This window comes from Anser anser (genome assembly GCF_964211835.1).
Source record: "Anser anser genome assembly, chromosome: 3".
In the NCBI taxonomy this organism is placed as follows: Eukaryota; Metazoa; Chordata; class Aves; order Anseriformes; family Anatidae; genus Anser; species Anser anser.
In genome coordinates, this window is record NC_139722.1 from 79749704 (window position 1) to 79764849 (window position 15146).

General features: G+C 35.3%; 1 protein-coding gene across 5 annotated transcripts in view; it reads right to left on the minus strand.

Annotated features, from left to right (window-relative positions):
* Window positions 1–3094: 3094 nt before the first annotated feature.
* Window positions 3095–15146, minus strand: part of SIPA1L2 (signal induced proliferation associated 1 like 2) — a 138703-nt gene continuing 126651 nt past the window's right edge. For 3 of the 5 annotated variants that reach the window (XM_083829591.1, XM_083829592.1, XM_083829590.1), the window contains 3 exons: window positions 8011–8134; window positions 5225–5306; window positions 3095–4346 (listed from right to left, as the gene is read on the minus strand). In XM_083829591.1, the coding sequence (XP_083685717.1) occupies window positions 4200–4346; window positions 5225–5306; window positions 8011–8134 (353 nt within the window). In that variant the 3' untranslated portion in view covers window positions 3095–4199. Of the gene's footprint in view, window positions 4347–5224; window positions 5307–8010; window positions 8135–9083; window positions 9138–15146 lie in introns of all 5 variants that reach the window. The other 2 variants (XM_083829588.1, XM_083829589.1) reach the window with 1 other exon arrangement.

Below are 15146 nucleotides of genomic sequence, written 5' to 3' on the forward strand. Positions count from 1 at the left end.
CAAGGCTGGAATGTACCTCTACCACTTTCTTTTTCTACAGCCACTGTTATGAATTTCATAGGAGCAAAGGCTGAAAAATGTTTAGGCCTTCCTTCTCTATGGCTTTGTCTAAACCCACACAAACCTGTCTCCACTGTCCAGACCAGGGGTCTATTGCAGCTCACTGTGTGTACCTTCTGGCTCATGTGCCATTGGATTCTGCTTGAGAGAAAAGCAAGTGAATGTGCTAGGAGAGAGAAAAATAAAGGCCTTGTAGGGAATCAAATGAACACAACCTGTCTGCATAGAGAAAAGAGCTGAGATTAAGATTTATTTTTCCTGGCAAATTCATTTCTTGGATTCCTAAAGTACACATTTCCCCCTCGGTTTGCATAATCTGCTCCCAAATACACAGAAACAAGCTTTTGTCTGAAAAAAAAAATTGCTTTTGAGTTGAAAAGACATTCTTTTCCTTCTAGTCTTTGCTGTGGAAGAGAGAAGCTGGGGTAACAAATAACTTATTTGGCAATAATTAATGGTTCAGATGTTTTCAAATCACACACCAATTCCAGGGTTCCACTGAATTTCTTAGATATCAGAACCAAAGTCTAATTTCAGAGTATTTGAGAGAGCTCATGAAATACTGCTGCAACAACATCATAACGCATATAGCAACGTTTTTACAGACTGACAATTGTTATTCTAAGAAATTGCCCTACAATACACTAGCACGTTTATGTTACAAGTAACTTAAACATTTCTTTCCAAAACAACTGGATTTGGAGCACAAAGAAAAGATGACCTAAGTTCAGAATTTATATGAAATAATGCACAAGATGTATAAAGATTCTGTATAAAGCTATCACATGCCTACTAACAGTAAGCACAGAATAACTAAGCTCTCAGGGACAGAAAAAAATAGCAGAAATTACTGCTGATTTTTGTAATAGTGGTCTCAGAAAAAAGCACATACATAATAAAATGCAGTCCACAGCGTGAGAAATGTCTCAATAAGGATCCCTTCAATAAGGATCTACATACAAATCAGGGTGCCACTTTTAAGGCAGAAGTAAAACATTTGGTAATCTTGCCATGGTTTGTGTTTGTCACTTTTACAGAAGTAAATACCTGAGCTGGTTGGTTTGGTTTCTGCATCTTGGTATTTCACAGCATTGCCTGCTGTGCTGGTAAGACTTTGTTGACATCTGAAACACTTCCATATTACTGTTTTAAGTTCAGATCACAAAAGCGTCTTTGAAGTAAATTTCCAAATCCTCCCCACTTACTGTGCTTTGGTTCATATGGATTGGATTTATTGCACAGAGCCTGGCGTCCTTCCAGATAAAACTAAACCAGAGCCCACCTACTGTATGATTGCAGCCACCAAAGGCTGTCCAGTCATGGGACTGCACAAGAAAGAGCCTGGCAGATCTCCCATCCCATCCCCCAAAGCATAGGTCATCAACACTAAATTTTTCTAGTGCTCCACACTAGTTGCTAACATAGACTTAGCCTTTGCCTCCACATGTCTAGAAGAAGTGTTTTTATTAATATCTCCAAGTATTATTCTTAAAACATCAGATAACTGAAATGTCCAGTTAAATGCACTTTACTTATGCCAAACCTGAACCTGTATTATGGTGTCTAATAAATATTGCATCCAAACATCATTAAAACAGTAACAGCCAGGTGAAAAACTTTGTTCCACAGTGATAACCACTTGAGGAAGAATCACATGCCCCTGATGAAACTACCCCTGTGAGGAAGTGGTCAGCAAAGGCATTAAGAGATTTGTAGACAGTTTTTGCTTTTGTAAACAAAGTGTTCTCTATTGGTGGGAAAAGAAGAAAAAGAATTACTGGCAATCCTTGCTGCACAGGTAATTATAATAATGCTTATTTTCAGTAACTGATAGAGACAAATGCTGAAATGAATATTGGACTACAAACTCTTACACAAATCTAATAGCTTTCCTTCAGAAAAAAAAAGCTTATTCTGAAGGTCATTTCAGTTAGCACAGTTTCTCAAAGAGGCCAGTCCTCACAGAAACGTTTTCACAGACAAATTGTTAAAGTTGTTCAGCACTGCTGTTTTGGCAAGGTGTCCAGCCAGATGGGTTTGCTAATGACTCTTGTAAAGTGTTTAAATCAGAATCTAGTGTAACACATGACTGCCATGTTTAATTACTCTAAGTTAATACAGCTTAATGGATATAGTTGGGTAGATAAGAGTCAGTTTTTGATGAAAAATACAAAGGTTTTTCCGTTTCAATATAACAATACCAAAGCCTTGATTTGCTGCCCATGTAACCTTTCCTAAGAGCAGTTATTCAGAACAATCATTATAGCAGGAATAGACATTTGTTCAACTTATGAACCATTTCTTAGCCGATATAACAAACAATGGATACAGAATTTTATTTGCATCAGTTGAATATATACTGTAACAATTCTACAATTTTCTGTAGGCTTGCCTGAATGCATTTAGCTGCTGAAAGGAAACTGGAATACAACCATGATTTGGAACCATTTTCTTTTTTTCGTTATTGAAGGATAACTTCAAAGGTTCTTGTTAGCTTCATTTCATTTTGTAAACTTGCATTTCTTTTTTGGAGTAGACTTAGTACATATAGCTCAATACTACACACAAAACTGTAGCAAAAGAGGAATAAAGCAGTGAAAGCTATCATCAGTCTGCTTTCACATCTCACATATGCTAACACTGCAATCAAATCTTCAATTGCAGATAGAAGAGGATGGCAACCTATCTGCTGTTGTGATTAATGTAAAATAATACACGAAAACTAGACACCTTTTGAAAAATATTTCTTTAGAACATATTCCGCAGTAAAGCAGTTTCTCTCATAGGTCACTAAATCAATGCCTGCGAACAGTCGAAATAGCTTTTTGCTCCTTGACCTGTGAAGCTACCTCCTCAGTTACAGCATAGGCCAAATCAAAGAAATCCACTTTGATAATGGTGACGATTCCTCATTGTTAACGATGGACTGATTACTCGAGGGGTTTGGACCGTCTCCGGATTGAGAACCTCGATGGTGAGCTGAATGGAAACCTGAGCTAGTGACAATGGTTGTAGATGATACAAGATAAAATAATTTTTCAGGTTTAGATTTTTAACATTTATTAAAAAAGCAGGATGTATGTTCATTTCAAATTAAACAGTTAAAAATGTTAAAGCATACAAACAAATCAATTGTGTACTAGCAGCATCCAATTGTTAGAATTTTCTAGAACTCCTCAGTACAGTCTTGGCAAGCTAAAAATATTACAGCTTGCAACCAACTGACCTCACCATAGTGCAGATAAAACAAACTTTATAAAATCAACAATTTAAGGTTAAATAAGCTTAAATAAAGGTGTTAAATACAAGACACTTGATCAAAGCTTCTGTACAAAGATAAACAAATTTGGCATTGTACAATTGATTGGCTGGCTCACACCATACATGATTCCAATAGTTAAGCAATATAACTGTTTAGCTGAACATCAACTATACAAAAGTAACTGAAGTTGGGAGTGGGCTAACCCCAGTGAGCCATTTACAAGGCATGTGAATCTTTAGAAAATCAGAACACTGTTTATATTCAGGCACCATTTGTTCCTGCAAATAAATAATCTCTAATGTATCTGCATCCAAACTAGTGTTAAACACATCAGTGCTAACATTTTATAAACACAGCTTTTTGACTATTCACTATACCTCCATTCTTATTGCTATGACAATGTGGACCGTGGAAATAAAACTACTGTACATACAAAAAAATAGAGCACCTTTTAAACATTAAAGTATATGTCTGGTTATTCTTTTTATCTTACAATACTGAAGCCCAAGCTAATGTAAATTGCTTTAACATCTTCACCAGCGCACCTGAAATGAAGGAACTAAAACCCCAGATATTCCTCTTCAGGCAAGCCCTAGCCAGCGCATCTTCTAAAAATGTCTAAAATGACACTAAGAATTTTTTTTACATTCATCTTCACACAAACAAATATCTGCTATTCTCTGCTTTCTTCATATGAATTTAAAGACAGATTATCACAGTTCTCCCTTTTTCAAATGAATAAAGCTGGATAGAGAATGTAGCAGAAACACCTAAAATGGATTGTGAACACAGTGAAATTATTATCCCGCTAATCAAAAAAATACAGCTGCTACATTACAGCTGTTACAAGTAAGTATTTTCGAAGGGGGTCCAGCCATTAGGATTTTTTGTCTATTGTATTGAAAAACCATTCTGTAAATTTCCTCAGTTGAGCAGCTGCTGTTTGAGACTCTTCTTGAAGTCTCATGTTATCTTGTCTCAGATGCTGTACCTCTGCTTGGAGAACTGCTTTGTCCTGTTTTTCCTGGTTAATAAAGATACAAATTGAAAAAAGTGAATAGTCATGATTAGAGCAATTCTTTTTGTTGCTATTATTTCTCTGCAAGTCATACAAGTTATATTTTGTTGAGCTCCCTAATCCATTCTGACAACTAACTCTAAGCTGATTCCCAAAATATGCTCCAAGTACCTTATTCATTCTAGGGTATGTTGTTTTGAAACTAATGCAATCTAAAAAGAAAACTAGATGCTACTTCAATACAAAAATTCTAGGAATTCATTCAATTTAACAAAAACTTCAAGCACTAAAAGGATGAGAAGACTTTGAGTATTACAGATAATATGTGAGAGCCCAGGAAGAAACAAAATCATCTACTTTCAAAATCTTCCCTATAATGATTATTTTCTGAATAAATGCAAGTCTCATTTCTACCAGTCCTGGTAATGTTTCCAGTTCAGGAATTAGATAGCAAATGAGACAAATCAACTCACTGTCATACGATCAAGACACCACAAGGCAACAAGGATGACAAATCTAGAGTGTTAACTGCTTAGAAACAGAACCTGCATGCATATCCCTATCCTTTGTCAAATCCAAGGTACCATAAAATGGAGATAAAGTACCTTATTTATTCTGGGGTATGACTATAGGTAGGACAATTTTATTTTGGAGTAGTCAATGACCTGTAAACAAGTCAGCCTTATAGCAACTTGTCTGTGTAACCATTCCCACAGGAATTTCTGCACTTCAGTGTTCTGATCAGCCACGAGGCTCTACTATTCATTAATTGTCATTATGCTATCTATTTGAACTGATGCACTTTTTTCAAACCTTTAATGAACTCTGCATAGAAATCTAGCTATTAAAACTACAAAGTAATAATACCATTAATGATCTCTTACCTTCCTCAGGTCAGTTTGTAGTTGCCGGAGGATCACTTCCAGCTGGTTAACTTTTCCAGTCAGAGTAGTTGGAGCATGCTCCCTATAAAGTAAACCATTATCTTCACTCCAGGTCACTTAAAAACAATTTTCTCCCCCATTTTCTCCCCCAGCTTTTGCAGAATAAGACTTTCAGGAATAACAGAGAAAACAAATTAGTTTAGGAATAGTTTGGGAATTAAAGATAAAAACAGCAATAGTGGAAAACTATTACCAGAACATAAACCTATCGCTGTAATATCTGAAATATGACACAACCTCACATGCAAACCTAGAAGAAATTAAAATAATTTTAAGAAGGAATGTTTTAGGTATTATTTGCACATACCTTCACAGTGCAAGTCAAACTTGCTGCTAAATGGTGTGCTGAGCACATTTGTTAACAAGCTGCTTTCAGATAAGGACTGTACTAATCTGAAGCAAGCTGCAGCAGTAATTATTGTAAACCAAAAGAGCTGTTAGAATTCTTTTGTCTGGTCTGCAGTTGTGTCATTTCCAGTAAAAGATAAACCTACAGCTTTACAGAGACAAATATTTTGCTTAAAGGTCAAAACATATGAAATATTGCCACAGGTTAATCAAATGCATGAGTGAAGGAAAATACTGAGAATAGCTTCTGTTTCCTGTATGACGACAAGCACTGTGGGAGACAGTATCACATACGTTATAGATGAAATTAGCCGTAACGTGAATTACTTTGTCTAAAAGAGAGAAGCTGAAGAGAGAGTAGCTTTATATTAAGAGCTGAATCAGCTGTTTCATGCAAGTGCAAAAATCAGACAGATTTGCCCATGCTTGAAGTGGAACATCTTTTTTAAAAGTCTTTTAAACCCTATTGATCACTTGGCTGGTAAAAAATGTGGACTTAGAAGTCATTGAAATAAATGCGTTTAACCATGTAAGTTAATTTGTGTAAAATTGCTTCAAATTATAATGTGATAGCCTAACAAGCAAGAAGACTAAAAGCTTTCTTTTTCCTCCATTTCCTGTTCTTCCACTCCTGCAGTTGAAGAGCAAAACTAATCAAAGATGTTTTTCTTCTAAGGTGTGCTAATTGACAGACTTTGCTCCTCAATCCCTCTGTTTTTAAAACAAGTATACTTCCCACAGCAGAAAAGACAGGGATAAAAAAAAAAAAGATAATCTAATCCTCTCACAGACCACTGGGTATGAAGAATTTGGGCAGTTCCCACAGTTTTCAGTTACAGATTCTCTTGATTCATTTCTCTCTGTGTAAATGAAAAACTATGGATTTGCAAGTAGCATTTTTTCCCTGAACATGAACAATTGCAAAAGGTAAGTTCCAAGGTCTGAGATGTTTGCTGCAGATAAGGATGTTATATACTACAGAGCTGAGCTCCTGTCATCAGTTCTATCCAGATGAAAAAAAGAAAAACTATTACTGTATAGGAGAAATACCGTGAAAAATTTGGCTTTCAGGTGCAATAGATCAGTGCAGGTTAATTGACTTAAACTCTGCATCAACCCGCACTCCGCACTATTCTCATGACAGTGCTTTATCTGGCTATACTACAAATTTCCTAGATGGAACTGGTCTGAGGTTGGTTCCAAGAAACAACACTTTTCAAAAGTAAAGTGAAAGTGTGATCAGTCTGCCATCAAATAACAATGAAACATGCATACAGACAATTTGACATCATGCTTTTTGAAATAAAATAGTAAGACACATTTACATAGTTTCTTAGTTTCAAAGTTTCCTGTTATGATCATATAAATAGCAAAAATACTTATGGAAAGACTAAGTTGCTGCTCACACAAGCAAAGTAGTGTGCATTACACACAGATTGCTTTGGTAGATTGAGACTCAAAGACGAACTGGACTCTGTCCAGTAGCTTCACAATCTAAATTAGGACTGTAAAATTGTTAGGATTTTAGTTATTTATGGCACATATTATGCAAGACAGTGTCACTGAGTGGATTGTTGATGTTAAAAAGCTTGTCAATTCCCTATAGGCAATATCTGTCAGCTGAATAGGAGTAAAAAAGCTTTCTTAACTTCCATAAACCAGTAGTTGGACCAAGACAGTTCCATCCAATGTCTTATTTTCTTCCTCGGGTCTTGTAAATACAATGTGCTAATTTCAAACAGTTTCAACCAAACTAAACTTCTTATATCCAAAGATCATACGATAAACTATATCACTACATTCTGAAAAGGCAGTGTTCATCCCTAACATATCAATATCAAATGTAACATTAGAATCACTTCAGCATTCTAGAACACTGACCTGAACAAGAATCTCTCCTACCCATTCTCCTTATACAGAGGACAGAAAAATGGGAAGGTTTTTTTAAATGTAGTACATTTAGTTTTAAAACCTGCACATTTTCAGAGCAGTGGTACTCTGCTTTCTATACTCTTCTGATTTCTTTCTTTACATTAACGTGTTGACACTCTCCTCTCTTTTCTCCACTTTTTGGCTGCCCAAATTATCCATTTTGTCCACTTATGTCTTTCCATTTCCTTCTACATGCCCTCCCTTTGACAGCATTAAAGTTAGGGAAAAGGACATGCATCGCTTTCTTTCTGTTGTTCTGGGGAGTGTGTGTTATATTCCAACAGTAATGGGAACCTCTGTCCTACATATATTTTTCCTGTATCACCTCTATCACAAGAAGGAAGAGGGAGAAAGAACTCTCACCACCACGTAACATGCAACATTAGGAGAAAATCAGTGGTTTTTGTTGTTGTTGTGTTAAGAAACATGTTTTAATTTTGACATACCCAGTAGCCTCGAGGAAATCTTTTCCATCTGTGGGACTCTCATCCAAAGGTAATTCTTGTGTTCCTTCCAAGCCCTGAGCTTGCTGCATATCATCCAAGGTACAAAAAGATGCTACTCTCTGATCTGTAAAAAAATAAAAAAGTAAGATAAGGATATGTTTAAAGCTAGATATATAAATATATATAAAATAAAAGGCTGTATTACAGCCAGTATCCTGGTTCAGTTCGACAACAGGATGTAGGTTTCTACATCACAGCTTCGAATACAATCAGCAGATGTAAAGTATATTCCAAGTAGTTGGCTTCCCCACATCTGCATCCAAAGGCAACCTCAAAGCAATTTTTTTGTGTCTCATATTTGTTTGGACCAGTTAAGGCTGATACGAATAGTAAATTGGTCTTGATGAAATCCACAAAAAACAGCTTGAGAACTCAGGGCCACAACAAATGACAATAATTCAATGAAAAGATTTGCATTTTCCATGGACTTAAAGCCCTCAGATTCCTCAGAAATCTGCACTGTTCATTTTGTACCATTTTGTACTGTTTACTATAGTCTCAAGCATTTGCAGAACCTATTGGCCATCTGCATACTTAAAAAGCAACAAATTCATATTAGTTTTTAATCAATTGAGGTTTCTGTTATATATATTACCAAGGCACACTATTACCTGCACTGGATTCCACTAGAAAGTAATCTAACAAGCATCTAAATAATTACCTATGGATATACAGTGTGGTTGCCAAAATACATCAGTCACCACGTAATAGAATTATGCCATGCAGATCATCATTGCACAGAATGGGAGTAAATGATGCATTCATTAGGATTTAATTTGTCTTCTATAAAAACATCCGTATTCCGTGGAGATCAATTTAACTTATTTCTGTCAAACAAAATCCATGTCTGTAGGTTTGTATAAATTCAGGTGACAACATGCCTGCCTTGCCCTTTGTCCCCTTGCTCTACCACCCCACAGACCCAAAGCTTGCATTGTCATGCAAACGTGCAAACATAGGAAATATTAAAGAAAGTTTACAAAAGGTAAAAGTCATCAATCCCAGATCATCACCTAGAAACGGCGTGTGATGACAGAACGGCCCAAGTTCTTCATCTGAGTCAAAACCTGGAATAAGATTTAGAATGTTCCTATAAACAAGACAGTCCATCTCCACTAAAGTAGCTGTGGCCCTTATGTAAAGTTCACATGATGAATACTCCCAGGGCAACTCATGCTGGCTCTCACCACCAGCCTTGCAAAAACATTTTTACACAACACCAACATTACAATAAAGCATGAGATGGCACACCCAGTGTCTCTAATAATAATACTCAGTACTGTGACACACAGCGTGACAATTTGGCACGACACACAAAGAGACAATCCTCCAAACCCTAAGAACCTAAACAGCAAATACAGGCCACACCATTTTAACTAGGAAGAAAAATTTGTTTTAATACTTGTACCAAATGAAAATAGGAAGCCAGCAGAAAACTGTTCAAAGGCATTTCTTAATGAACATTTTTTAAAGGAATAGCAAAGAGTAACAGTTCATTTTATTACATAAGGAAGAAAAATTGGATGCCATCGTTTACCCAATTTTAAAGACCACAGATCATTTCCTCCGATTTTATCCTTATTTCTGACTAGGCTTTGGCAAATATGAACACAATTTTTTCATGTGTTGACAATAAAGTAAGAATATAATTTTAAACACGATCAATTTGAAACATATTAAGTGGGATAGATTTAATTAGTATAGATAAACTAGGTTCCCAACTTGAACACAATATGTACGCTAGAAACAAGGCTTTGAAAACTATCAGCCTGACAAGGGTATGGGTCATAAGTTTGAAGTACATATCAAATAATCAATTTCACTTCTGTGGTATTCACATTTTCATTACCTTTTGACAGAAGAAAAGAAAGTCAGCAACAAATGTTATGTTGCTATTTTTTCTATGGGCACAAATAACGTGATGTGTGACATTGCATCTCACAGGCAATTCTACTGTAACATAAAAACATGAATTTTACTTCCACTGCGGAGTAAGCCTAATTAAAGAAAACGGCCACTTGTCTGGCGTATTTTGTCAGCTGAGAATATGTTTTGTCAGTTTATTCAGGAAAATATCTTTCTCCTGATGGATAAAAGCAGGTGTAAAAATAGATGCATGCAGCTGTTAATGAAACCGCACAAGTTTAAAACCCATTATTTTAAAATATTTTTATATTACACAACAAAAATACAAAAACATGGGTGCTTGCAATGAAGCTTAATGTGTAGATTGACTCTTTCTTCCTTGTATATTCCATAAAGAACTTCAACTGTAGGTCATTAAAAATAGTAACTCTTAGAATAGGAAATTAATTATTAAAACTTTTCTATTTACATCATAGATTTTTCAGAAATTCTTATCTTTATAAAACTTGAAACCATATTATATTCCTCAGGTGAGGAACAAGTCACTACATGGCCATTAAAAAATAGAAAGTCTCCAAACACACAGCATACTATGTAAATTCCTGCGTTGCTCTTCAAAGAACAGCTACTTAATTTTCAAAAGCCTGGTTAGCGTCAAAATCATTCTCTGAACAAGTTTGTGACAAAAACTTTTGTAACAACTCGTACATCAACAAGATCCTTGAGTAGCAAAATATTTTTCCTTTGAATACTTTTCAAGCACTTTAAAAGATATTTTTATTTTTAATAACTATATCATCTCACTGATCTCCACACAAGTATTCATGCTTAGCAATAGTTTCAGCAGTTCACTATTTAAATCAGAAATGCTTTTAAAGCTCAACTGTGGTCAAAATTGAACTTGTGCTTCAAAGAGCAAAATCTCCCAACTGATTCTGTTTTCATATGTTCTTAACAGAATTGGCTTGACTCTATCCACAAAAATGAAATCAAAGCTACTTTTTGCTGACAGTTAATTTTTTGATAGAATAATCAAGGGTATTTCCGACTATGATACTGTAGGTATAAGTTCTGCTTCTTCCAAATTCTGAGGACACCTCCTATTCAAGTGGTATGTGCATGCTAAAATCTCAGAGCTCTAATTTTATCTGGGACATTCTTACCAAACCATACAAAGGACCCATGCATAGAAAACTGTTTGAGAAAACGGTTCTCAAATAGTCTCAAAATGAGGCTGAGAGAGTTGAGGCTGTTCAGCCTGGAGAAGAGAAGGCTTTGGTGGAGACCTTGTACCAGCCTTCCAGTAACTAAAGGGGGTCTACAGGAAAGATGGGGAAATAACTATCAGGGAGCATAGTGATAGGACAAGGGGTAATGTCTTTAAACTAAAAGAGGGAAGATTTAGTTTAGATGTTAGCATGAAAGTCTTCGTTCAGAGGCTGGTGAGGCCCTGGCACAGGCTGCCCAGAGAAGCTGTGGATGCCCCATCCCTGGAGGTGCTCAAGGCCAGGCTGGATGGGGCTTTGGACAACCTCGTCTGGTGGGAGGTGTCCCTGCCCGTGGCAGGGGGTTGGAACTGGGTAATCCTTAAGGTCCCTTCTAACCCAAACCATTCTGTGATTCTATCATTCCACAAAATGTACTGGTGTTTGTACAAAAGCTTAAGCAACTGTTGATTTAGCAAGATGAGGCAACAGCTGCATCTGACTTTCAGGTAATAGAATTGTACAGCTGTAGCCACTCAGAATTTCAGTCTAGATTTTTCATAGTTTCAGCCCACTAACAAAGGCCAGGAAAGAACTCCAGACATTTTCATGTACTGCAAAGCACAAAAGGCTGAAATAAGTATAGTGCATGAAGCATCCCTTTCACTATTAAAGCTAAGGTTATCCACATACATTGACATATGCATGGAAGCAAAACAGAGCTACACAGGCATGCATTAAAAATTACCAAATGCTAAATGAGTATTTTATTTATCTAACAATTTAAAATATAATTATTATTAAAATAATTCTCTCTTGTTGAATGCTTCACTTCTTTCTCGTTATGTTCTGTGTAGCATTACTCGCATTAAGCTATAAAGATTTTTAAATGGAAATATTAAAATAATATTAATTATAGTAGCACAGATGTTTCTGCAAAGATAAACTGGCATTAAGAAATACTACACTCTGATTGGCGTGGCTAGCAGATGCTCATAAAAATAACCTGGAAAATAATCATAAAGTGAAACCACCTATTTCAATGAACTAAATTAGAGATATCAGAAGGATTTTCTTAGGTTGTTAATTCCTGTAATATGATTTACAAAACACTATTCTTTGTAAAGCAGAATACAACCAGCTTAAAGTAACAAAAATAGTAAAAAGTTCTATTCGCCATAATAATTTTTATGTTTGGGTCAACCCTTTTCTATAATGACAGTAACAGAAGTAGACATCTAGGAAGACTTCACTTTTTGTTCCACAAGTTCTTTAAAAGATCCAAAATTAGCCATCAGCAAACATCATTAGCCAAAATTAGCCATCAGCAACACATTGAAAACCTGTCCTTCTTTTCTAACTTGTGGATCTACCCGAAGGATAATACAAAAACAGAATTAGAAAACAAAACAAACAACATATTCTCTCCTTTTTCTTTATTCTTTTCTGAGATTTTCCTTTTTCTTATTCATCTTTCAAATTTATTCTGTAAATCCCCGTATCTTTATCTTTACTCAGTTCAAAAAGTTACTTTATTTCTGTTTCTTACTCATATTCTCACTTCAGTTGCCCTCCCTAAACCCTCCTTTTTCTCTTCTGATGCACAGTCACATGAAGTTCTATTTTTTTTGTTTGCTTGAGGGATAGATACAAAGATATTACCACAATCAACTGCCAGCATGTCAACTGCTCCCCTGTCTCTCTGCAGCTACTACCAAAATAAAATACAGGAATGGAAGTAGCCTATCCATGTATGAAAGAAATTGAAGGATACCCCTTGCAACTGACCGCAGGAATTCTGAAAATCATCTCTGGATAAATATCAGGATCAAATCTATGTCCTGCAATGGAAGGCAGTGCAAATACTTAAAACAACATTGCACTGAACTCTAGCTTATAGATATTGACCCTCAGCAGAAACAGCTCAAGCAAAACCTCTTACAGATGCAGCTTCTGGAGCTTGGGGAGTTAACCCCTGCACAACTCTTCATTGCACTTCAGAGACCCGTCCACATAACAGTGGATTTTCAAGAAGAGTTTGAAGTAAGTATTCTGCTTCCCACAGAAGTTCTTGCCAAGCAAAGCATTAAAAATGAAATCCTCACAAAGTAAAAAAAGCATTATCATCACACTTTCAATTAAATCAGTTATGACTGCCTCATATTCTGTCCCTCAAACACTTACTCCACCCTTGCAGACCAGTTTAGAAACTGCTGTTCTACATAAGATCAAGGTGTCGGTAGGATAAAGGCTAATATTAATTATAATATTAATTAATGAACAAACTCCTCAACTGTTCAGGCGTGGGGGGAAGAGAGTTAGGCTAAAGTGAGAACCCTGTTCTCATTACATCCATGAATAAATTCTGAACACAGATGATGGTAGCAAAAATGTTACTACTGTATTTTATTCTTCATTCAACTAACTCCAACAAACAGCTCAAAAGGCTATATATAATATTAACCAGAATACAACAGCATTTTAAGACAGACAAACGAAGGACTGCAAGACCCATGTGGATTTAGAACTGATCAAAATGTCGAAGTTATCAATATATATATATATATTATATATATATACAGAAATCAAAGGGAAAAAACTCTGACCTTGGAATCAGTTTGGTAATACTAATGAAATAATATTAAGAAAAGACCTTGTAGAAAGAAAAAACTAAAACGAAGCCTAGGTTCTAGAAAAGAATATGACTTAAATATCAGCTTGATAAAGCCAAACTAGAGATTAGTTTTAACATTAAAAACAAATGCTACCCATTTTTGATCCTTTTTATTGTATTTTTTTTTGAGACCGTCCTATATAAAATGTGATCCCATTTATCAAAATAATTTTATATTAATCAGTTTATGATTTTTAGAATCATCTACTCTCTATTTTCCACGTTGACAGAATGCAGAACAGTAGTTCCAAGCTATTTTTAAATACTAAGTTGAGGCAACTCCTCATTTATCACCATTAAAATACATAAGGAAAAAGGATCTGCCAATTCATATCCAACCCACTCCCTCCCAGTGAATTTTTTATGATATCCCTATCAGTTATTCTTTTTTAAATGACTTTCAAATTACAAGACATCAGATAGAGAAAGTTGAGCAAGGGCTTAAAAATTCCCCTCCTAGTCAAAAGTTTCAAGTTGCAGTACTATGAATCTAGTCAAAACATTTTACAAATCATCCAACATACAGGCAGGCATCTCTACTGCAGAGTTCTAAACAGAAAAGAATTATGTTCCTTCATACAAAACTATTATTTACTGCTCAGATTCTTCTAAGAATTTAAAGAAAAAAGGAATAAAAAGTTTCCATCTTGCAACTCATACCATCATTTCTTCAGCTTTATCTACATATAATTGTATATATAAAATATGTATATAAAAAAAGATGTTTGCAACTAAAACCCAACAATATCCCCACCTCCCTATAACAAAGCACTGTGGATAGCTATGTTGTTTTACTTTTCTCTCTTAAATGAACACTCACATAACTCTTACCTAAATGACAATATTTTCATCAGAATATTAAATGGTAAAAGCAATGAAAATCTATTAAAGCTTTCAAATAAATCTAAAAATAGAGGAGCATAACTGGTACAGAATGACCTTTTAGATAGCTGAACTCATTTTCTGTTAGCATTTAAAAAATTCTTCATGTACAAAGTTATAAAATTTGTCATTTACTTATCCAAATCTATTTTCAGTTGTTAAGATATCAATAACAAGTGCCAGGATGTTTTCTGAGCAATCAAACGTACAAATGCATGGTACCAGTTGTTAGACTTTCAGCCTTACAGTACAGCTTCCTGCCAGCTACAACAGACATACGTGAGTAGTACTGAACAGTAATGAATACAGATAAAATTAATCACATTAAGAAAAAATACAGTACTTTTGATTGATAATCATCACTGTTGGTCTGTTTTTTGTTGTTTGTTTTGTTTTTTAAAGTTTTAATAATGACATTTACATTAGTATAGTAAATACTTGTCAAGAGT